This window comes from Epinephelus lanceolatus, chromosome 24 (assembly GCF_041903045.1).
Source record: "Epinephelus lanceolatus isolate andai-2023 chromosome 24, ASM4190304v1, whole genome shotgun sequence".
Taxonomy (NCBI): domain Eukaryota; kingdom Metazoa; phylum Chordata; class Actinopteri; order Perciformes; family Serranidae; genus Epinephelus; species Epinephelus lanceolatus.
The window spans coordinates 5018257-5041840 of NC_135757.1; the positions used below are offsets into that span (position 1 = coordinate 5018257).

The 23584-nt window shown below is 42.1% G+C and overlaps 1 protein-coding gene across 2 annotated transcripts in view; it reads left to right on the plus strand.

The window, feature by feature from the left end:
- LOC117250046 (activin receptor type-2A) overlaps positions 1-23584 on the plus strand; it is a 70624-nt gene that overhangs the window by 21609 nt on the left and 25431 nt on the right. For both annotated transcript variants that reach the window (XM_033616012.2, XM_033616013.2), the window contains exons 2-4: positions 8986-9193; positions 12486-12616; positions 15842-15996. In XM_033616012.2, coding sequence (XP_033471903.1) covers positions 8986-9193; positions 12486-12616; positions 15842-15996 — 494 coding nt within the window. The remainder of the gene's footprint in view (positions 1-8985; positions 9194-12485; positions 12617-15841; positions 15997-23584) is intronic.

Sequence of the window (23584 nt, forward strand, 5' to 3'; positions counted from 1 at the left end):
GCTGATATCATTATTTTCACCCAGATTCCAGATCATATTCCTGCTGGAACATGTCTGGTTGTGTTTTGAAGCTTTTATCGGATATTTTTTAACAGTAGGAATTTCCTCTGTTCTCCATTACAGTCATTTCCTGGCTGCAGATACACTGCTTCATGAAGCTGCATGCTAACAGCAGGGAAACGTGTAGTCTTGGTTGCTGATATTATTTTCACCCCTGTGTTTTGAAGCTTTTATTGGACGCTTTTAACCGTAGTTTGTTTTGCTGCTCTTTGTTACAGTCATTCCCCGGCTGCAAATACACTGCTACACGATGCTACATGCAAACACCAGGGAAACATGTAATCTCGCTTACCGATGTGGTTAATTTCTCCCGGATTTTGGATTGTATTCCTGCTGGAATATGTCCAGTTGTGTTTTGAAGCTTTTATTGGATATTTTTAACAGTAGTTAGTTTCACTGCTCTTTGTTACAGTCAGTCCTTGGCTGCAAATACGCTGCTACGTGTAGCTACATGCTAAAGACAGGGAAACATGTAATCTCGGTTGCCGATGTGGTTAATTTCACCCCGATTCTGGATCATATCCCTGCTGGAACATGTCGGTTGTGTTTTGAAGCTTTTATCCGATATTTTTTAACAGTAGCAAGCTTTTATTACTGATTTTTTTTATCAAGAAAAAGTGCAGCAAATACACTGCTACATGTATCATCTAACATGAACATCTAACATCCGGGAAGCATGTAATCTTGGTCGCTGTTGTTGGTCATTTCTCCCTGATTTGGATCTTATCTTCGCTTGAACACATCCAGTAGTGTTAGATTTTGGCTTAGAAGCTATATTGGTGATTTTTCATGGTTGAAATTGCCGCTGTTTTCTGTTACAGTCATTCCCCGGCTGTAAATACATTGCTACATGTAGCTACATGCTAACATCCGGGAAAACATGTAATCTCAGTTACCGATGTTGTTAATTTTACCCCAATTCCAGATCATATTCCTGTTGGAACTTGTCTGGTTGTGTTTTGAAGCTTTTATGTGTGATTTTTGCATGGTAAAAATGTAATGATAATGCAGAGACGTAGAGATTCAGAAGGCCTGGAAACACCGACCAATCAGAGCAGACTGGGCTTTTTCGGGAGAGGGGTTTAAAGAGACAGGTGCTAAAATGGAGAGTTTCAGACAGAGGGTGCATACAGATACAAGTATGAAACTGAAAATGAGCATAATAGGTCCTCTTTAAAGGACATAAGAGACCAAAATGTTCTTTTACATGACTGTCTTTTAAAATCGTCTCTCGTAGCATTATAAACTCGTGTTACTGTCGATACTCCTACAAGCTTGCCACTGACAATTTGGCCTTTTTTCAGAGCTTGTTAGTTGTTTCATTTTACACAAAAACATAAATAGAGAAGTATAATAAAGTAATTTTAATGGCTTCTTTTAGCTGGCACATCCCAGCGTTGTTTAATAACAGCAACCTGTGCAGCTTGTTTCCAGACTGTAATTTGGTTAATTATCCGCGGCATTGCTGTGAAGTCGCTCGGCGAACACCGTGATTGAACATTTAAGCTCTGGGAGGCTGAATCAATTTCGTGGATATGGTTTCCTTTTTTTTGAAGCTTCAGGTGAACCCGGGCCAGCAGCAAGTTGGCTATTTGTCAGCCTTCGGGTCTATCTGAGTGCATCTCACTATCAAAGAGGAAAGCATCACCCTGTGCGTCCCGCTCTGGGTATCAGGGCCTCCACTGCAACTCTCAGATTCAGGTTCTCAGAATTGCCTCTACCTAACATGACCTCTTGGTTGCTGCACAAAAGATTGAATTTTCAGAGCCGGCAGCAGATAATCAGTAATCTCCAGTCGCAGCATCTCTGCCAAGTTCGCAATCTTTTCCATCTTCGTATTACACTCTCTCTAGTGAGTCACATCCTCTGTTTGCCGTCTAATTGTTCTTTAAAAAATCCGATCTAATTGCCTTATCAGATTGTTCTGTGCCTCTTGCACCCTTATAGTTTATTTCCTGCAAGTTTGGGAGCTTAATTACTGCGGGAAAGAGCATCAGCTAAATGCCCAAAATGTAAAAATTTAAAATGTCAGAGTGAATTTTCAGAGCCACCAGGCAGCGAGCGAGGGGTGAGGAGGGGGTGAGAAGCAGTTTTTCAGAAATCCCCAGTGGATTGAGAAGTGGGTCGGGTGTTTAGACGTTTTGCAGGAGAGGCATTGCTGAAATGTCCGCAGCTAAAGTAGGTCGCGGTTAACCTTGATAAATCTCCCGTATGACTGGAGGAGAGAAAGGAGCCGATATAAAATGCTATTTGGTCATTTCTTTTCACGAGAAGAAAGGAGACCACGTAGGAAGGAGAAACATGCATTCTTTAAGGTGTTGACTAATTGTGTTTCGTCTTTTCTTCTTCGTTGCTTTTGTGCAAATATTCATCTTTATGAAGCAAAGGACAGTCTGAGCTTTTCTTTTGAGGGAGGCGATAAATTAAACATCACAAAAAGTCTTTTTCAGAGGTAGCCTCACTGTGAGCTGACCTTCCAGCATGACCTCACAATCAGCCATCATTATTAATTAGTCACGTTGATTAAGAATAAATAGTTTAGCCTTTCTCTCATTCCTTTGCTTTCCCTCTTTTGTCTCATGTGTTTCATTCTCTTGTTTTGACACTGACATTTCTTTTGAGCGCCACGATGAATTAAAAGTATATTAAAATCGTTATCACCAAGAGAACGACCTTGCATTGACAGCACGCGGCTTTAGTCACCCAACACTGGCTTTCTTTCCCCATCTTTCTCTCCAACAAACCTCATTATGACAAACAAAGTGAGCTTGTGCCACATGTTTGACATTTCCATGCGTGAAATATCTCTCCGAGACAAAGAGCCCTCTCTCTTTATTGCCTGGATGTGTGCTTGTGGGTGGAAGCCCTACTGTATGTCCTTGCACAATTGCTCGTGTAGGCTCTGCACTCGCTGACATTATCCGCTTTAGTGAACTCTGAGCTGCGACTTAGTCAGAAGATTGATTTCTCTGCTTTATATCCTTCATATCCGCCATACTGCCAGGCAGCTCTTGCCCACCTTTGGCACACGGCGCTATAGGCAGCCGGCCTGCATTGTCACCTCGTTTCAGAGAAGTGATTGATTTGAGCTCTTAACGGCTGTATTTACAACGGAGCACTCTATTTGCAGTTCACATGGCTCGCAGCTCTTTCTCACACGGTGTAATACCTGAACGGAGGCGTTATCAATAGAGCTGTTGCAGCTTGCCTTGGCTGAATAGAAGATGACAGGCTTTTTGTCTTGCTTTTTAGGTTTGAGTAATGTCGTGTTTAGAAGTACATCAGGTTAGTGTCATTTTACAGACATTTAAGATTGTCTTAGAGCGTGTATTTTACAGGTGTACACTCAGAGGAAGGAGCTGTGTTTCTGTTGAAGCAACAAGTAGATTCAGTGCTTTTCTCAAAGCATGGTGGACACCATAAATATAATCGAACAGAGGTCTTCAGTATTGACAGAGCAGAGACCCCAGACTACATATACCATATAAAACTGAGTTGCACTTGAGATAATTCATCCCTACGCCACAGCCTGACGTGCACCTCCCCAGAAATGTAACTACACGTCGCAGCGACGCAGACTTCCTGTCTGTTTTTGTAAGCTGACAACATTTCCCTCAGTAAAAAAAGCTTTTATTTTAATTTCACAGATAAGACAGTAAAGCCTCCACAAAAATATCATGTTAAGTCTTGTGTGTGATTTATCCTGGCTTTATATGAGCAGAAATCCCTGCTAGTTGTATTTGTTTGGAAAACGTGTTTAGTATAAGACAGTTGTTTTGTCAGTGAACTTTGTGAGTTGTAATGGAGACAAATTTTGTAACGTTACCTTTGTTAAATGTTTCTGTTGTCCCTGGTTTTATATGAGAATTGGAAAAGTCCACTAGCAGGTAGGCTAATTTAAACAATGTAAAATGCCATAGGCTTGTGCTAATAACGTTAGCATGTTGTATTTTTGGGGAAAACGTGTTTAGTATAAGACAATTGTTTTGTCAGTGAACCTTGTGAGTTGTAATGGAGCCAAATTATGTGCCGTGACCGTTGTTAAATGTTGCTGTTGACCCTGGTTTTATATGAGAAGAGGAAAAGTCCGCTAGCTGGTAGGCTAATTTATACAATGTAAAATGCCATAAGCTTGTGCTAATAACGTTAGCATGTTGTATTTGTGGGGAAAATGTGTCCAGATAAAGACAAGTGTTTGTCTGTGAATGCTGCGAGTTATAGTGAAGCTGATTTGTGTACTTGTGTTTGAAATTGTCTCCATTAAGACATGTTTAATGTGTGTTTATTGTGTGTTTCCGGTGCGTTTTGAAGTGACATAGACACACCACTGCGCAAGTATAAATGCTCACAACAGCGGAGGCCAGGTCTGTAGGCTACAGCATAGAGCTCACGCACAAGTATAAGTATGCAACCCTAAATGGCACACATTAGCTTGGTGCCCGGTCTTGTCTTCTACTACTACTTTTCTGGGGTGGCAGCCAGCATTTAAGGTGCTTTCGTGCCCTCTTGCCTGGTGTACGGGTAGCTTAATTATGTCAAACATTTCTTATGTTATTGTCAAGGGAAAATATATTGAGATAATCGTCATTATCGTTTTATTGCTCGGCCTTACTTTGGCAATAAACTCTGAATAAATCAGTACTTTATCTTGGTTTTATTCTTCCTACATCACGTCTCCAGCAACAGAAACATACAGTATTTTCTTCACCTGTTTTCTCTGCTCTACACACTCATTATTATGAGCTGCGTGTAATGAAGTTGATACAGGAACTCTGGCTTATCCTTCCTGCCGCATTCATTGTAAATCACTCCCGAGTAAAATGGAAATGCGTATGCCAAGCACCTCGATGTATCGTCCACGGGGATCAGCGCTAGCATGGCTAATGCTGTTACACCAGAAGTGGCTAATGAGCTAACCTTCCGCTTTACCTCCGCATACCTCTCCATAATTATCGCCTTCAGCTCCCACGAGGGCTGGTGGAGGGAACGGTGCATTCATTTCCATGTGGGAAGAATAGAAAGAATAGAAGCAGGGTGCCAAACAACAGACACTTAAACCGCTGAAGAGTCTGATGGAGTGGATGAATTTACCAAACACTGCCGGGGATGTTGCACCTCATTTTTTAGACAGAGTCACAGCACGCATCACGGTGCAGCAGTATCACACCAGAGCAAGTTACGTGAGGACAAGGTGCTCCAAAGAAAACAAACTGTTTCCTTATCTTTTGTTGCTCTAAGGTGATCTGTAGTTCAAGGAAAGCAACACCCTCAAGGCATGATGGGATATCTAAACACTTGAGTTTAATTCAGGAGTTACTGTTTGAATTGTACTCTTAATGGTGTTTATTTTGTTAGTTGTAGTCAATGCAAACACTTTACATCTCTCCTTCTCTTCTAATCCCTGCTAAGGATTTGAGTGCCTTGCTAAAGGGCAACTTGGTAGATGTTTGTGATGGAAAAAATCAGTTAGAGCTTTTTTTCATTTGGGGCTGTCAGCTGTCGTGAAATATGTTTTTTATTTGATTAAACAAAATGCACAATTAAACACACACCTAGAAATTGATTAAAGGCACTTTCAAAGGAGTGAAATTTAAACCACATCAACCACACGTCAGATGATGTCATCCTCCCTCTGCGGTTATTATATCTGCACGTTTGGGCAAACTCATTTTTCCCACTTGCAGATATAATATACCTTTGTGTGTCTGTACGCTCGCCGGGGCTCCGCTCATTCATCAGCCCAGACTATTTCTCTGCTCGCGGTCACACAGGCAACAGTTCACAGTTGCACCTGTTGCTGTGAAATAGTTTGGGGCTTCACGGGAAATGGATTTGACGAGAGAAAATGCCGTCAGCGCTGCTAAGAGGCAGAGTGACCTCGTCTGCCGGTGAAGTAGCCACTCTGCGCTCTCCTCCATCTGCAGCTGTTAATGCCGTTGAAAAGAGACCTGCGGCGCTTCCGGGGCCCGGGTTGGCATTAACCGGCTTTACTTAAGCAGCCATTTTATTGAGAAATACATCATCTTCCTAAAGGTAACGTCCATTACGCAAGCCGAGCCCTAATTTCTGGGAGCATCTGTGACCGGAGACACGGTCAGGGCGGACAGGACATGTCTCCTCTGCGACTTTGTTTCACTGGCAGAGGAGAGTGGATAATCATCACATAAATTGGAGCTTTGTTCTTTATTTGTCCTGCACTTTTCGGCTAAATTATGCCGTGCTTTTGAGACATTAAAAGCAACAATAAATACAAGCCAGTACGGTCATGAGTGCAAGAATAGAAAAATGGTGCTAACAGCCCTGATATCTCTGCACAGGAGGGTTTCCTTAAATCTTTTCATGATGAGCGCTAAATCGAAGCAGTAAGTAGATCCCAAACGTCATTAATCAAACATCATAACCAAAAAGGCAGCATTTAAATTCAGCATTTTAACACTTCAGACACAAATATAATGGACGTTATGGAGTTTAAAGGTCCAGTATTTAGGATTTCGGGACGTCTACTGGCAGAAATGAAAGATAATATTCATAACCTGGATTTAAGTTGTGTTTTAGTTACCTTAGAATGAGTCATGTAACTCAAGTCAGGCGTATGTCGCTCATTTGAGGACTTAAAACTGCTTGACCAACGTTGATTAAAGACAAGACTTGACCTTGACTTGGTATTCATGACTTGAGACATGACTGACAGCCAAAATACATGGGTCGAAGCGGGGTTTTATACCTGCTACACAGATTCTGTCTTTGCATTGTGTGGTTGCCGCCAGCTTCACTGCGTGTGTTGAGCTTTGCCAAGTGGCAATGCAGTTGGTTATGTAGGGTTTGGAAGCGTATAGGCTTTATTAACTGGCACTGAATTAATTAACTGAATCGTCTCAACAACAGGATGCATTGATTTGATTGATTTATTTTAATGTGGAATGTAAAAAACACCCACAGGGCTGCTCTGCTGCTTCACATCGCCTCTGGTACCATGAGTTATTCATTTTAATCATTTTCAAACAGGTTCAGCTACATTTGTTTTCAATATTTTAAAATGCTTGGACCTTGAAATGATGACGAAGGACAAATCTGGACTCCGTGGCTCGACCAGTTAGGATAGGATAGGTTAATGTGTGAGGCAGCTTTTATGGAGGAGTCTAGTCCAACAGTTATAAGATTTGGATTCAATTTGGATTATGTTGTTGATGACGGAAGTAAGATGAAAAATCAGACATGATCACCACATCCAACTTCATCACTACAAACCCACAAAGAAAGGACAGTGAACGTCCCATTTTAGCTAATTACCGCCTGTCGAATAGGGCTGCAACTAACGATTATTTTCATTGTCGATTATTTCTTCGATTAGTCAACTAAAAATGTCTGTCTGTCTCGCCCAAACCCCAAAATTATGTCATCTAATGTCTTGTTTCGTACTCACGCCAAAGAGTTCTATGAAAAATGACCCAAACCGATTAGTCGACAACTAAAATAGTCACTGATTATTTTAGTGGTCAATTACTCATTGATACGTCGAGGAATCGTTGCAGCCCTACTGTCGAATCATCAGAATTTCATACTACTTGACCTGTGACTTGCTTGACTAATAGCAAGGACTCAACTTGACCTGCTTGAGTCACACCACTGTAACCCGAGTCTTGCTCAAGGCTCGAGACACACTTATGACTTGCACATGTGTGACTTACTCCCACCTCCTCTCCCACTACCATGTTGTTTCTATGGTGTCTTTACGATGCCACTAAACCCTACGCACTGGGACTCAAAATAGACAGACTTAAGAGACCATAAACAGTAGATTAACCTGGCGTAATGTGCCATTTACATACATAGTTAATCATAAAACACATGTTGTATGATGAGGGCTGCAGGCACTGAGAGCTCATAACCATCTGACACATGCACTGCCTTCGTCTTCCAGAGTTTGATGATGCGTTCAACACACAAACAAGTCACATTTTCACAACAGAGGGGAGTAAGCTGCTGCGAAGTGTGACTTTCAGCAGCAAGAAAATTATCACCTTGATAAGTATGGGAGTAAAAAAAAGCAGCTTTAAAATTTCTTGGGTCAGGGACTGAGATTTCTCATGGCATTGAGCAGTGGGCAGTGCACTCGGATGACTGAGACACAAACCTACTTATTGCACCTTCGGGAGCGCAAACAAAGCAATATGTAGGAAGCAATCTTGGTTTCCTATGTGTCTGAACTGTTTGGCTTGCAGCGCTTGGAAGCGAGCGAGTGAGCGGAGGCTGACTATCTTCAGTCTTGTCAGCAGTCTAAACTGGACTAACTCTCTGACAGGTGATGAGAGGCGGCAGCAGCAACGCTAAACTGACAAGCTGTCATGCAGTATTTTTCCCTGGATATCGGTTTGCGAGAACCTGCTGCCTGCGTTCATCCAGCAGGAAATCAGAGTCCCCTTTATTTTGGCGGGGAGGGAAGTCAATTGGCTCGGTGGAGCAGGGTTTTGGTTTCTCCGCTTTGCTTTGTGTCCCTCTGTAACCTTATTTCCTCTGTCAGGCCTGGATGGTTTTTTATTGCTCATTTTAAAAAAGCTTTCATTTTTCATTGGAGTATCGACTCTGAAGCACTTGGGAACTCTGATAAAAAGTAGCACAGGAGTGAATTTTATTATTACTAAATGTTTGACGACTTCACTCTATCATATACTTTGAGGCTGTAAAGAAATGTCCTTCCACCGGTTATTGAAACAAAAATAAATTATCTTCTTTGTCGGTGACAGCGGAGACATAATAACTGTTTCATCTCCCAGCAACAGTCTCGTTAATCCTCAAATTAAAAAAGCTGCTTTCAAGTTTTTTAAGAGTTCACCTGACAAAGTGTTTGATATTTTTAACCTTTATCGCAAAAAAAGACACCTCAACAAATCAAAATTAAAGATGGCCCTTCTTTGTCCTCTCCAGGTGCCATCCTGGGACGCTCGGAAACGCAGGAGTGTGCCTACTACAACTCCAGCTGGGAAAAGGAGCGCACCAACCGCAGTGGCATCGAGCCCTGCTATGGCGAGAAAGACAAGCGGCGGCACTGCTTCGCCACGTGGAAGAACGTCTCGGGGACAGTGGAGGTCGTCAAGCAAGGCTGCTGGCTGGACGACGTCAACTGCTACGACAGGTACGCAGGAAGCAACAGGAAAAAAAGTGAACAACAAATCTGTGTTGACACCGGCAGGAGGAGAGCTAGTTAACGTTAGCTGTTAGCAGTTAGCAGCTAGTGGCCAAACTAACCGCAAACATGGGTTGCATTGCAGTACATTATGATGTGTTCAAGCTCTATTCAGAAAGAAATAGTCCTGGGAAAACACTCTTATGATGTGTTCAAGTGTAATCTTGTAAAATTTAGTTTTTGGCGACACAGCAATATAAAACAGATATTAGTGAGGGAATTGTGGTAAATTATAAATAGTTAAAAGGCTTTTGAAGCAGTTATTTTGAAAAAGAAAAAGATGTTTTTCAGGTAAAAGAAGGTTGACTTATATTAGAGGTTGTTACATAATAGTATGATTGAATTTGTGCTCCTTCAAATGTAGTGTAGTATTAGTGGTGTCCTCAGTGTAGTTATCACTTGTCCTTAACTTTTTCTCTGTGTTTTGCACGTGCAGGATCATTAATGAAGTCGAAAAAATAATGCATCCTATTCACTTACAAAGTTCAGCTGCTGACCACGTCTATTTTGAAAACTTTTCTCGCTTGTTTTCAGTCAGAAATAAACAGTTTTTTATGCCTCCAAGGCGCCATGATGTTTTTGGGTTGTCCATATATTAGGGCTGGGAATATTTAGGCACCTCACGATTCGGTTCAATTCCAATTCCGAGGGCAACGATTTCGATTATAAAATGATTCTCGATTCTAAAACGAGCCAGTAGGAAAATTTACACTAGATATTGAAAAACATTATTGTAATGAAGCTGGAAATACATATCCAGTGCATACAAACCGTATTACTGACTGTGGTTGAGATGATTACACTCCACAGGTCCATCCTCCTCATCCACAAATCTCAACGGGACTCTCCTGTCCCTCGTCGACCTCCTCGACATTTCTTCTCCAGTATTTACAAAACTGTTACCAGTGTTGAGTAAGGGTTACTTTAAAAGTAATCAAAGTATGTTACTGCGTCACTTTTTAAAAAAGTAACCAGTTACTTTACTGCGCTACTCCCTGAGAAAAGTAACTCAAGCACTTTTAAAGTACTTTTGAGTATTCCACATTTCCTTTTTACGCAATGGACCACAGGGCGCTAAGCCTACATTTTTTTGTCTCCAAAATTAAAGTTATGGACCACTTGCCCTTCACTGAGATCCAGTTCTCCCATCACAGCCGTCACTTTGACCAGTAGAAACACAGAACGATCTGCTGCCGTAGACAACTGTATGACAACAACACCCCAGCGTTTTTAATATTTCCTCTAGGGATGTTACCACACAGAGTAAAAGGGGGAAATGATGGTGTGAAACAGCAGAGGCACTTTGTCAACCCGCTGAGTTAACGTTACTGTCATTAGCATCAAGCTAGCAAACAATGGCACATTCTCACGGTCGGACATAAAGTAATAACATTAACAAATAGCGGCGGGGCTTTTACTCACCACAACTGCAGAGGCTCCCAGCTTCATTTATTAATCCCTCTGTGTTTTTATATATTTACTTTTTATCCGCTCCGGTGTCTTTGTAAAGTTAACATATCGCACCGTCATTTCAAACTCAACACTTGTTTCAAATTAAAAGCCCCTTATAACCTCGGCTGAGAGAATCCCTCCATTTTCTAAATAGGCTTTTATTCTGAAACATTTGTCAGAACTTCCTGTGGAAGATATAGTAGCTTGATAGTTTACGTGTGGCGCTTCAAATGTAGCTCCTGCCATCTGCTGACGCTTTTAGGTGACTACAGCAACATGTCGGCTGGCACATGAACACACACAGTTCTGACAGTGACTCAGATAATAGTGAAAGTAATAAAAATAGGACAAGAATAACCCGATGACATCACACACGCTGTGAAAGACAACCGGGGATAATTGGCAAAAAAAAACACTCAAAAACATGGCATAAAAAAAACTCAAAAGCTCTCAAAAAAACACAAATACTATTATTTACAACACTAAATCTTATTTACAAAGAAAACGAACGCCACCAGAACTCTGTTAAAACACCACTAAATCACTCAAACTTGCACTCTCCTCATCAGCTGTCACTCTCCTCCTGCTGTGCTCACTTCCCTCCCCTGCTCCACAAGTAATGACGTCTTTTCAGCTTCTCAGCTTTCAGAATCCGTTCAATTTACATCAATAGCGCGAATGGTCGAGGAATTACATCATAATGAAGATGTTTAGAAGATGTGAAGCGTTGTCGACTGTCATGGCTACATATGAGCCTGCAGACAGCCCTTTGCAGTATGAAAACATATCACATCTCTGCGGCTGATTTTATGGGAAGTATGTGGTGTCCTTTCCTCACACTGTCGTCAGAAACATTGAGGAACAATTGAATAAACCGAATTTTGCCCTCGAGCTCACGCAAATGAACATTCTGGCACTTTTAATTGTAATTAGTGTTCAGCCTTGCTCAAAAGCTGTGCGCTCCTTTCAAGCCTCTCAAAGGCAGCACATCATGACAAGGGCTTGACTTTAAATCACCTTGAGCACATTTTTGTTCCTCAGTGTGCGTCCTCACCTGAATGACTGGCACAAGGCTGCATTTTTAATTACCTGCTAGGCGGAATTTAAATGTCTGCGTGAATCTCTGCTGAAAATGCATCCAGTTAAAACCCCAGAACAGCAAACATATTAATGCGTGGTGTTAATATAGTTTCCTCCTCGCTGGAACATCAACCTGGCACCAGATGCTGGTTTGAGCCGGTTCTGCTTGTGCTTTCCTTTGATTCCTGAGCGATAAAGTTGCTGTAGATTCTGCAGCCCGCACAGTTTGGGTACCTCTGCTCAGACGGCGCCGCCTCGCCTCCCTGGAGAGTCCAGAGCAAGTCGAGGGCGGCTGCCACTTCCTTTGGCTTTTATCTGATGACTGTGTGAGTGTGAAAGAGAGAGCGAGTGTGTGTGATTGTTTGCATGTGTGTGTATTGGCGTGTGTGGGAGTTATTTTATAAATGTTTTTCTTTCATGTCTTCTGCGGCAGAGAGGAAGGAGGAGAGTGTCTGTGAGTGTGTGTATGGTCCAAATGTGTGTGTCGATGCTTTTTAGAAGACATCATGTCTTCTGCAGTGAGTGCACAGGGAAGTGTGTGAGCACGTGCGTGCACATGCAGATGATGGTTTTTGCGCGTGCGTGTGTGTGTGTGCACTCACTCGCACTTAAATAAAATAAATTGCTCCCACGTCCTTTGCACGGCGCAGAGAGGAGGAGAGATTTGTGGGCTCCTTGTTTCTAATTTCCACCTCCATGTCCTCTGCAGTAACGAGTGTGTGGAGAGGAAGGAGAGTCCAGACGTTTTCTTCTGCTGCTGTGAAGGCAACATGTGCAACGAGAGGTTCCTGTACGCCCCTGAAGCGCCGCAGAGCGACCCACACCATTCAACCGCCTACAGTATGTACAGTCCAAAATGCACACTGCAGTTCTCTCCTGAAAATGACAAACATTGAGTGTTTACAGCAGGTTTGTATCGCAGCCACACCTACAGTTGATTCTCTGAGCTTAAAATCTCTTATATTATCTGTGTGTTCAGGTTTACACCATTCACTCCAAAAACACTCCCACACAGGAGCGGGGAAAAGTATTTCTCAAGTTCCATCATCTCCAAACATTGACACAACATCCAGGCTTTCACTCTGAAGAGACAGTCCTCCACAGAGTGTAATATAAGGCACTTGTGCTCTGGATATTTGCCAGCTCCCGAGCTTACAGGTGTTCAGGTCTTGTGCTTTGTGCGGTGCAGCCAGAGTTCAGGTGCGGATGTTCTCACCTGGAGCAACATTTTGTCATTTAAAAGAACGATGATATATTAGGACGTGTTTATGTCTCGGTTCGTGGAATCCAGTGAAAATGTGGCAGTTAAGTCTGTGTTTGTGCTTCTTAATATCAGCTGCTGCCAAATATGTAAGCAAAAAGCCTTAAAGGGACAGTTCACCCAGTCCTGTAGTGCGGTTTATCAGTCTAGATAGTTTTGGTGTGAGTTGCCGAGTGTTGGAGATATCAGCCGTTGAGATGTCTGCCTTCTCTCATGTTTAAAGGCCCTGACACACCAAGCCGACGGTTGGCCGTCAACCAAAGTCGGGCTGTCGGTGAGCGCCTGTCGCCCTAGTTTTTGCGGTGTGTCCCGCACCGTTGGCCCTTCGACGTCAGCTTCTTTTCGGCCGATTGAGCATGTTAATTGCTGGCGAAGCTTGTCGGTGAGAGAGATCACTCTGATTGGCTGTTCAGGTTTTATTCCCTCGCCCCTGTAGCGAGTGAATCTGCCTGTAGTGAAACCGGGGCTAACCGGTGCTTCCTCCTCAGACTCCACTTCACTCAGCTGCCCAACAGATTCGCTGCTTCTTCCCACTTAACCTGAATAACAAACTGAAGCTAGCTGGGAGCATGACTGGAGGGAAGCACAGCCATTTAGCCTCTGCTGGCTTCCCAGCTATCCCCGCCTCTCCAAACAGAAAGCCGGGGCTAGCTGGGAGCGGCTAGCGCAGCATGACGGAGGGATGCACAGCCAGTTAGCCTCCGCTAGTCTCTGAGCTAGCCCCGGCTCTCCGTTTGGATCCAACCGGAGCACCGAGCCCTGGTTTGTTATTCAGGTTAAAGTGGGAAGAAGCAGCGGGTTTATCGGGCAGCTGAGTGAAGTGGAGCCTGCGGAGGAAACACCGGGACCGTCTGGATGTAATAGTCCGTGGAGGTGCTGCGGTGCTCGGCTGCACAGATAGGAAACCCCTCGGCTGACAGGATATACCACTCTCTCACTCCGCTCTCTCTCACGCAGGTGCAGAACATACATGCTACTTGGCCGTCGGATGTAGTCCGTGTAGTGTGTTCAAATGCAACTGACACAGGGCGACGTGAGGCGACGTAGACGATGCAACAGTTGGCTTTCATCGCCGCTAGTTCTTTGATGTCGGTTTGGTGTGTCCGCACCTTAACAGAACAAGATGGCGATTGACTTGTGGTCCTCAAAGCGTTAAAAAACACACATGAAAAACTCAACAGCAGTGTGTCTTTCCAGAAGTCATGACCGGGTTACTCAAGATAATCCACAGACCTTGTTGTGACCATGCAGGAACTATTTTCTTTCTACTGAACGACACCCGCCGACTGTTTCACTGGGCAGAAGGAAGCGTGCATCTACTGCTAGCGGCACTAAGCTAACTAATGTTACAGCTCAGCAGAGGACGATGTCATAAATGTTAACATCTTGTGCTCTTATGAGCACAAGCCTCTCATCCATGAGTAGATGCACTCTTCCTTCTGCTCGGTGATACGGTTTGCGGGTGCAGTTCGGCAAAAAGAGTTCCTCAGCCCAAAGCACTTAAACTTATTACCAGTGAATGTCTACAGAACAGCACAACGTTATTTAGCACAGAATTGACCATAATGAGGCTTCCAGGGTGTTTTCAGAGGAGTACTGCAGGGGATAAGGGTCGTCCGCACCAAGAACGATAGCTAAATATGTCATTTTAAAAATTATTCTAACTCAAGTGGTAATGACAGATGACAAACACGCAAGATTAGGCACCAAATTTCACATTAAAGAAGCATCATTTTCATCTGTAACTCCTTTAGTCCTTGAAGAATTTCATGAACACATATCCTTCTGTTTTTGTACTTTGTTTCTCTCATAAACGTACAGTAGTAACAAGTCTTTCCTTAAGCTGCCAACTTGTGTTGTCAACAATATTCCTCCTGCGATAGTGCGCATTTTCTAAAGCCTCAGAGACTGACACACATAGAGGCAATAAAGTGCAATATGTAATGATAAATATATGTATGATATGATGTGCTGGAGCAGCAGCGTTAAATTGAATTGATTGAATTGTGTCCTTGGTGCCACTGTTTGGATGCTCACATCGTTATCGCTCTTAGTGTGCACGGCTTTATGCAGGTATGACTATTCCAAATGCAAAATGATGCCACTGCCTTGAGCCGATAATATTTTGTTGTGTGCTCACCCCTGAGTAGAAACTCTGGTGTCCTTGCACTCATCACTTTCCAGCTAAATTGTCCAACAGGCCCGTCTGTCTCTTCACATTCCTTTAAATGTGACTTTCTGAAACCTGCAGACACCCTGTAGAGAAAAGCTCTCTGACAAATGCCCCGAGTGTCCCGCGATGCAGCTGGTGCAACCCCACTGGCCCTCCCCTCCACTTTTCCTCCCTTTCAGCCCCGCCCCGAGGACGACAGTGGCGGTCGGCGTCCGAACGTCAGTGCTTCTGACAGCACTGCCGAATCAGACTGTCACACCTTGTGATGGGAGGACAGGCTGAGCCAGCAGGCGTCACCCGGCGACTCCTACAGGGGTCGGACACAGTTCAGAGCTCTGCTATTTTTGGCAGGCGGACTACGTTATGTCACGAGATGGATTTGCTAATCCTGCTGCGTGTGTGCATGTGTGTGTGTGTGTGTGCGTACATTGATATGATTCCTAAGCACAGTAAGCTGTAAGCAGGGTAGGAGCTGCACTAAGAGATGATGTAGCACAATGTCAGGAATATCAGACATGCTCTTCTCTTTCTTTCTTCTTTCATGTTTTCACCTTGACAACATTCATCATTATATAAAGATGAAATTAGCAAGTGCTGTCTTGTAATTTGTCTTCTTCTTCTCCCCCCACAGCCACCTCCAACCCATTTTCCCAGAAGCCCAAGCTCTTCAGCACTCTGCTTTACTCCCTGGTTCCCATCATAGGCCTGGCCGCGGTCGTCCTCTTCTCGTTCTGGATGTGGAGACACCACAAACTGGCCTACCCGGCGGCCCTCGTCCCGACACATGTAAGAAAATTCGACTCTTTAAAAATGCTCCAAGTTCATGACCACGTTTCTGTCTCCATCTTTGGTCCACGACGCTCATCACTGCAGTGTGTTTCCAGAGGTCACCTGTCAATCAGGCAGCGTGGCGGGCGTGGGACTGTGGTGTCCTCTTTCCTCGAAGTTGCTGCTGATGCAGTTAGAGTTTCTCTTCTTGTCTGTTCAGCCGCCATGGCCACTGCGTCCCACTTCATCTGTTAATTGCAAACAAAGGGGAAATGTAAAACGTGCCAGTTCCTCGCCTGCGTCGCCAGTGATTTATTTCTTGGAAACACGTACTGTAAGTGCAAACACAGAAACTTGGAAATAAACAGAGGAACAGGGTTCCTACAGATCCTTAAGACATTGAATCATTGGTGTTAAAATGTCTTAAATCATTGTTTTTAAATTGCAAAGACATGGGAGGTAGGGTTTTATGAATTGTTTTGTTCTGATGTTGCATTTTAATCTCTCAAAATAATTGGTAATATCTATTCTCATGCCTCTGAGGCTTTATGTTTTCAGGTTGTCCGTACATCCCATTCTTTTCAGCACGATATCTCAAGAACACCTTTAGGGAATTTCTTTAAAGCTGGTACAAACATCCACAACACTATATTATATTATATTATACTATAATATTATGTGTCCATCTGGGAGAGACAAAATCGGCAAGAAAACTTGCCAGCAAACACCAAGTATTTCCCAGGTCTTTTAAACTCGTTTCTGCCAGGAGACAGAAACGTCAAGTTTTGATATTACAATAAACAGGGTTCCAACTAGGAACGTTCCTGGCAACTAATTTCCCTGTCGACCAAACGAAAATTTTAATTAAGACGAGTCGACTAGTCTGAAAAAGGGAAACACTCAGAAAACACTCAGAATTTAGCACAATTTATTGTTAAGTATTTGAAACATTGTCCCAAGTCTTTGAAGCCTTTAATCACAATCTTCAACGACCATGTTGGATTTTAAATGCCGCTGGAGTACGAGACATTGCTGTCTGACGGCTCTGTAGCACCCACTAGTGGCAGGCGGCTGCATGACATGACTACTATTTCTGGTTCCAACTAGCGAGAGGGTGGACGTTTTAATCATTAGATGACAGATTGCGCGCAGCCCTAGTTCCAACAGTCATAGCAAACCTCGAGAAGTCATGGAAGTTCACAATCACATTTTCTAGGCCTGGAAAAAGTCATGGAATTAGTCAGAATTATTTCAAGTTTTTTTTTTTTTTAAATGTTGTTTGTTTACAATGAAATTGTTACAATAATATTCTATGTAATGTAGCATAACAGCAAATTAATTTCCTGCAGCTGTCAACTTAATGTAGCTCTAACACGCATCCATGTGGGACACCGTTCAGTGAACCATCACATACATTTTCCTCGTTTGTTTTCTGCCTTGGTTCGTCTCTCTTCATGTAGGCCAGCTAGCTGAAATTATCTTTGAGTAGAGATAGAGTCTGATGTGTTTGAAGGGAAAAAAAATCTTTATTACAGGTGTTTGAAAAGTTAAGAAAAAGGAAAAGTTGGAAGTTTTGTCCATTAAACCGTGCGCGAACCCTGAATAAAAAACTAGGCGAAACATTCCTAACCTGAAGTATTTGATATCAGTTCGTGTTTGTTTGCTTTCCTCTTCAGTTGTGGTTTAGATGACAAATCGCGCGCATCCCTCGTTCCACCAGTCATAGAAAACCTGGAAAAGTCATGGAAGTTCACAATCACATTTTCCAGGCCTGGAAAAGTCATGGAATTAGTCAAAATTCTTAAAATTTTTTGTAAAAAGTAATGAATTGTGTTGTGTATAATGAAATAGTTACAATAATATTCCATGTAATGTGGCATAACAGCAAATTAATTTCCTGCAGCTGTCAACTTAACATAGCTCCAACACGCGTCCATGTGGAACACCGTTCAGTGAACCATTAGGTACATTTTTGTCGTTTGTTTTCTGCCTTGGTTCGTCTCCCTTCATGGATGCCGGCTAGCTGAAATTATCTTTGAATAGAGACAGAGTCTGATGTGTTTGAAGGGAAAAAAAATCTTTATTACATGTGCGTAAAAAGTCACGAAAAAGGAGAAGTTGGAAGTTTTGTCTATGAAAACATGCGTGAACCTTGAATTAAAACTAGGCAAAACATTCCTAACCTTGAGTATTTGATATTGGTTCATGTCTGTTTGCTTTTTTCTTCAATTTTGGTCATTGTAAATTTTTTGCTAACCCTTTAAAAACTAGCACGATCCTGCTTAAATCGATCTAAAATAAGAACCATAATATCTGGAGCGTTTATTCTTTCAGCAGCAGAAAGCTGAGGCTTCTGTCCTCCCTGTCATCTCGTCATTACCTCATGTTACCTTACCTTACCTTACATATTACATGATCTCCCCAAGGAATTTCCCCACAGTAGCCGTGGGGGATTGTTGTTTGCATCATCCTGTATATATCAACTTAAAATAAAAACCACAATAGCGAGAACGTGTATTCTTTTAGCAGCAGAAAGCTAAGGCTTCTGATTTCAGTGTCACTGAAGCGAACAGAGGATACGTTATGCACTGTGCGAACACATGTGGTGGCACCAGAGGAATGAGTGGTGAATCTATCACACTCAGAGGATTAAATGTCACTCCAAGCGGCATAAAAAACATCGTAAAATATCTTAAATCCAACTTGCCTTAAGTCATAGGAACCCTGACCAAGACAAAGCCGCCCTTGTAAACTTCAAAACAAACTAAAAATGGTGACAGAAAATCTCTCCTTCAGCTCTGGTTGATTGTGTTGATTTGTATTTCCTGCCTGAGTCAACGCTTGTTAGTCGCCGCTGTGAAAAAGAAGACTTGCATTGTTCAGAGTTTGCAGAGATACAGTAAAAGAAACACTGCCTCCTCTATTTAACCAACCTTCAACTCTACCACTGATCTAGTTTCTCAGCGGGCTGAAACGGCCTTGGCCTTTCCCGCCCCGTGCAGCAGAGGGACACAGCTACGGTCAGCCAGAACAGACACACTGTGCGGAGAGTTTACGTCGGGATAATTGCTTTTTCACTTTCTCCTTTCAAAGTTGTGTAGAGCGATGAGAGGAGCCCTGATTCTGTCTGTTTCTTTTTCCTTGAGCCTTCTTTTCTTCTCCTCAGATGTGCTTTTGAAGCAGCAGACTTCAGTTGAGATGGTTCATATCGTGTCAGAGTGGCTTTTAATCAAGGTGGTGAAATAATTACAAAATAGAGCTTTGACCCACATCTGATCGCGCACCCGTTCACCTTTTATTACTCCTCATTTATTCACAGTCATTTTCTTCCTCTCCTATTCTGCTGTGATCGCCATCAGGCTTTTTCCAACGCTGCTCAGTTGAAAAAAAACTCTTATCTACACTTTTGATCATTTCATGTCTTCACTTGATCCGGCCAGTTTCATCACCTTTGTGAGTCAAATCTCCGCTCTTGCATGACTTGAGAATAAAGCTGTTTTTCCTGACTTCCTGGTTCATTTAGTTTTCTATGATTTTGCGGCGGTTTTAACCCGACGGCAGCGCGGCTATATTCTCCGCTGCTCGGCAGCAGGGGAAAAAGAAAACCCATGCAGAGCTTCCACCGTATGGAAGAGGAGTCAGGGGCCTCTGCATTATTGATGAGGCTTTATATAGGCAAACAAAACTAAACACAGAGACGCTCGCAGCTTTGCCTCGGAGGATGGCGGCGGCGGTGGTGGTGGGTGGGTGGGTGGGTAGGTGGGTGGGGAGTGCGGGGAGTGCGGGGGAGGGAGCATGGAAAGACATGCAATTCTTTCAACTTAGTTATTGTATTTGCACAGTGCTAAAGCATAGCAGGGAAGAGATAAAAAGACAGTGACACAATACAATCAGGAAACAAATGCTAATGTGTGTCGGAAAAACAACAGCGCTAAGAGGCTTATGAAACGCCTTACCTGGAAACAGACAGATGAATAAATAAGCAACATAAATAACAACGACATCACGACCCAAGAAGAGCGGATCAGATAACTAATGACAGCGGAGGAAAAAAGAGCTAAAATATTCATAAAATCACAAGGGGAGGAAAATGAAATCAAATAGCCGGGATGGAGGGAATGAAGTCATGCCGGATGTGTATAATCATGTGTGCGTGTGCATAAGTATTTAATGCATGAATGAGTAGGTGTGCAAAGACAGGAGGAGGAAAGGAGGTCACTCGTACAAGATTGTGTTTAAAAGTCAGCTCGTATGCGTCTCTGGAAGGAGGTGATGCAGTAAACCCCACCCGCCTCTTGACTTAAAACAAAGGTATCTGCAATCACTATCTGATACACACTCAGTCGCTCCGGCGTCCGCAGCTCGTTTTGTAATTGATTAACCCGGGTTTTTCAATACGGAAGGTGGAGAAAGCCATCAAGAGGAGGGAGAGATGGATGCAGCAGGAGGGAGGATGAGGAGGGATTTATTTCTATCGTCTTCTTTTTTTGGGGGGTGTTGTTGAGGAATGTGTTTTTGTGTCGCACCACAGGCTGTATTAAAAAAAGCAGAGGTGACTCCGACGATCACTCAAACAGCTCACTCTCGCAAAGTCATGGAGGACGGCTTCTAGTGATTCTTACACTGCTGAGAGTGAAAACACACACCAGTCTGTTTCAGCACAGGTTACTGAATTAGGCCGTGAAACACCTGCCTGATGAAGTCTCACATATATCAGAACTCTGGCGTTTTTTTCTAAAACAGGATGGCATTTGAAAAATAAGAGACGCCTGCTGTTAAAGACACACTGTCCAGGTTTTTCCTAAAAAAACAAACAAACAAAAAAACATAGATAGACAATATTCATTTATGGTAACAAATGTTTTTGAACAAAAATAATCTCACAATACAATAAAACCTAGATCTAATTTCAAATCTCATTTGAAAACGCTGTGTCCTATTTTTGTATTCTGTAATTACAGTGTTAAGAGCTGAAAAGATTGATCACTCTGTAAAATTATATTACTGAAGATGACCATGTAAACTGCTGCTGTGAAATGATCCCAAGTAAAGGAAAAAAAAATATATAAAAATAAGTACATCGATAAATATAAAAATAAAATAAGCATAAATAAAATAAGCTAAAATGAAATAAAATAAAATGAAATATGAGTAAAATAAGCTAAAATAAAATAATATAAAATAAAAATAAAATAAGCTAAAATGAAATAAAAATGAAAATAAAATAAACTAAAATGAAATAAAAATGAAAATAAAATATAATAAATAAAATAAGCTAAGATAAAATAAAAAATAAAATATTATAAATAATATAAAATAAAAAATAAAATCAAATAATAAACAAGCCAAAATAAAATAATATAAAATGAAAAATAAAATAAAATAACTCAAATAAGCTAAAATAAAATAAAATGAAAATAAAATATCATAAATAAAATAAGCTAAAATCAAATCAAATCAAATGTAACAAATAAAATAAGCTAGAATAAAATAATATAAAATAAAAGATAAAATGGAAATAGAATATTATAAATAAAATAACCCAAAATAAAAAATAAACTAAAATATAATGAATAAAAAATGTTAAAATAAAATGAAATAGAATAAAATAAAATGGAAAAAAATAAATAAAATGAAATAAAAAGAGAACCGTGTCGTTAAATTAAACTAATCCCATTCCTAACACACTGACATGACAGTGGTTTCAATCTTCTCCTGCGAGTCTTGGCCACCAAACCAGTCAAGCGTATTTCACAAAATGCAGAACTATTCCTTAAAAGCCACTCTCTATTGTCCAAACAATACTTAATAAATTGTGTCCAGCTTTTTTGCCATTCACTGTGTTAACTCTGTTAAAACACTTTGTCAGATGAAATTTGAATAATTTTTCTGTAATTTGTATTTTTAACAAGACAGCATAAAAAAACTCATCATTATGTTTCATATCAACTTTCAGCGACTCAGTGAAACTTCAAAAACAGAAGATATTTTATAGATTTAGTTCGCTCGCAGGCTGGACCTTCATTTATGCTTCATCATGCTTGTTTCTGTCCTCCACTGCATTTATCAGAGCATAATGCACTACACTTAGTCATGTATTTTTAATGTGACAGCAACAAATTGCTCACACTTGTTGCCCATTGGATTTTAAAGAGCTCTGTGTGTATGGGAAGTCGTTACCGCTGCTTATCACAGGTGTTGGTAGGAATAGATGATTTTGTTCTCTGTGCCCTGACATGTGCTATGTGCCAACAAACAAACAATGCTGCATCCTTTAAAGCTGGCAGAGCTCTGCATCACGTTGCGCACATTTAATCTAAAGCTCTAATTAAAAGAAGGAGGAATGTGATTATGTTATAAAACAAGCAGCTGCAGTCCGATCGGAGCCAAACATGTACACTTCTGCTTTGAGGAACTTCTCCGGTATTCCAGGATTTAGCCGAGTTCTGGTGAAACAAAGGACATGGCAGTTCCTGATGCAGGTCGCAGCCAGTGTTTATTTCCTGCAACTCATGGCTTCTAACATTAAGGTAGTTAGCTAACAAGCTAACTAAGTTACGAGAGGAGTCTTCATCATCCAGAGAGCCAGCATGCCTTGTCCTCAGATGCTCCCATGCCAGGCAAAGTCAGCTTTGTAGATGTTGCTGTAATGTTAGTCAATGGCACTGAAGGGATTTTTGATCGTGAAGGTGTTGCTATGGCAGTAAGTAAATCGGGCAGCGACACAATGGTAGCCAATGACGCCACCAACTAATCAGTAGTTAAATTTGTTAGCAGCTAATTATGGAGTCGATTGTACGTTATACACCGTGTGATTTTGGGCTGTCCCAGACGAAAGGTGACCAACGTCAAAGAAACGTGACGATATCTTTGGTCGTGAATCTACATCGCATAGTAAGAGGATGGTCGTTGTCACGGTCTTGCAATCAAAGACAGCCTGGGATAAAATTCTGACAGTGTCCGAAATTTGGGATGAACGAAGGAATACTTTGCACATCTGTTTATAAACAGGTGTGTAGGAGAGGGATGAGCAAAACGCAACTTGGAGAAAAACTCATCGCACCTACGTCAACTAACAACCGATAGAAATGCACCATGAAATGGCGCTAATGTTAAATGCTAGCAGATGCTAATTAATACTTCGAGCACTTGCTGCAAAATTGGCATGCCAAGTTGGCTTCTTTTTCCCAGCCACGACAGCATCCACATCCTCCTATTATTCCGACTTTTTTCGACACATACATGCCACTATAGCGAGGTTTGTTTTCATCTTACCACTACAGCGTCATAGTTGGTTGACGCACGCTGATGTTGTTTTGACGCTGATGGACATACATCGTAGCCTGCAATTCAGTGGGCATTGTTGTGCCCCACGTCTTCTCTGCCTTTTCCCCATTGTCCAAAGGGATGATTCGAGATGCAGGCCTTCTGTGGTGGTCACGACAACAAGTTTACAGTTGGTAAACAATGGAGGAGAAACTGGTGGTAGTGGTTGCTGGATACCCAGAACCATACGGCCCAGTGATAGACAGCAGGTTGTCAAACTGTCCCTGAGTTTGCCTGGAGATGTCCATCATTCAGGAGAAGCTCCTGGACCAACTGGTGG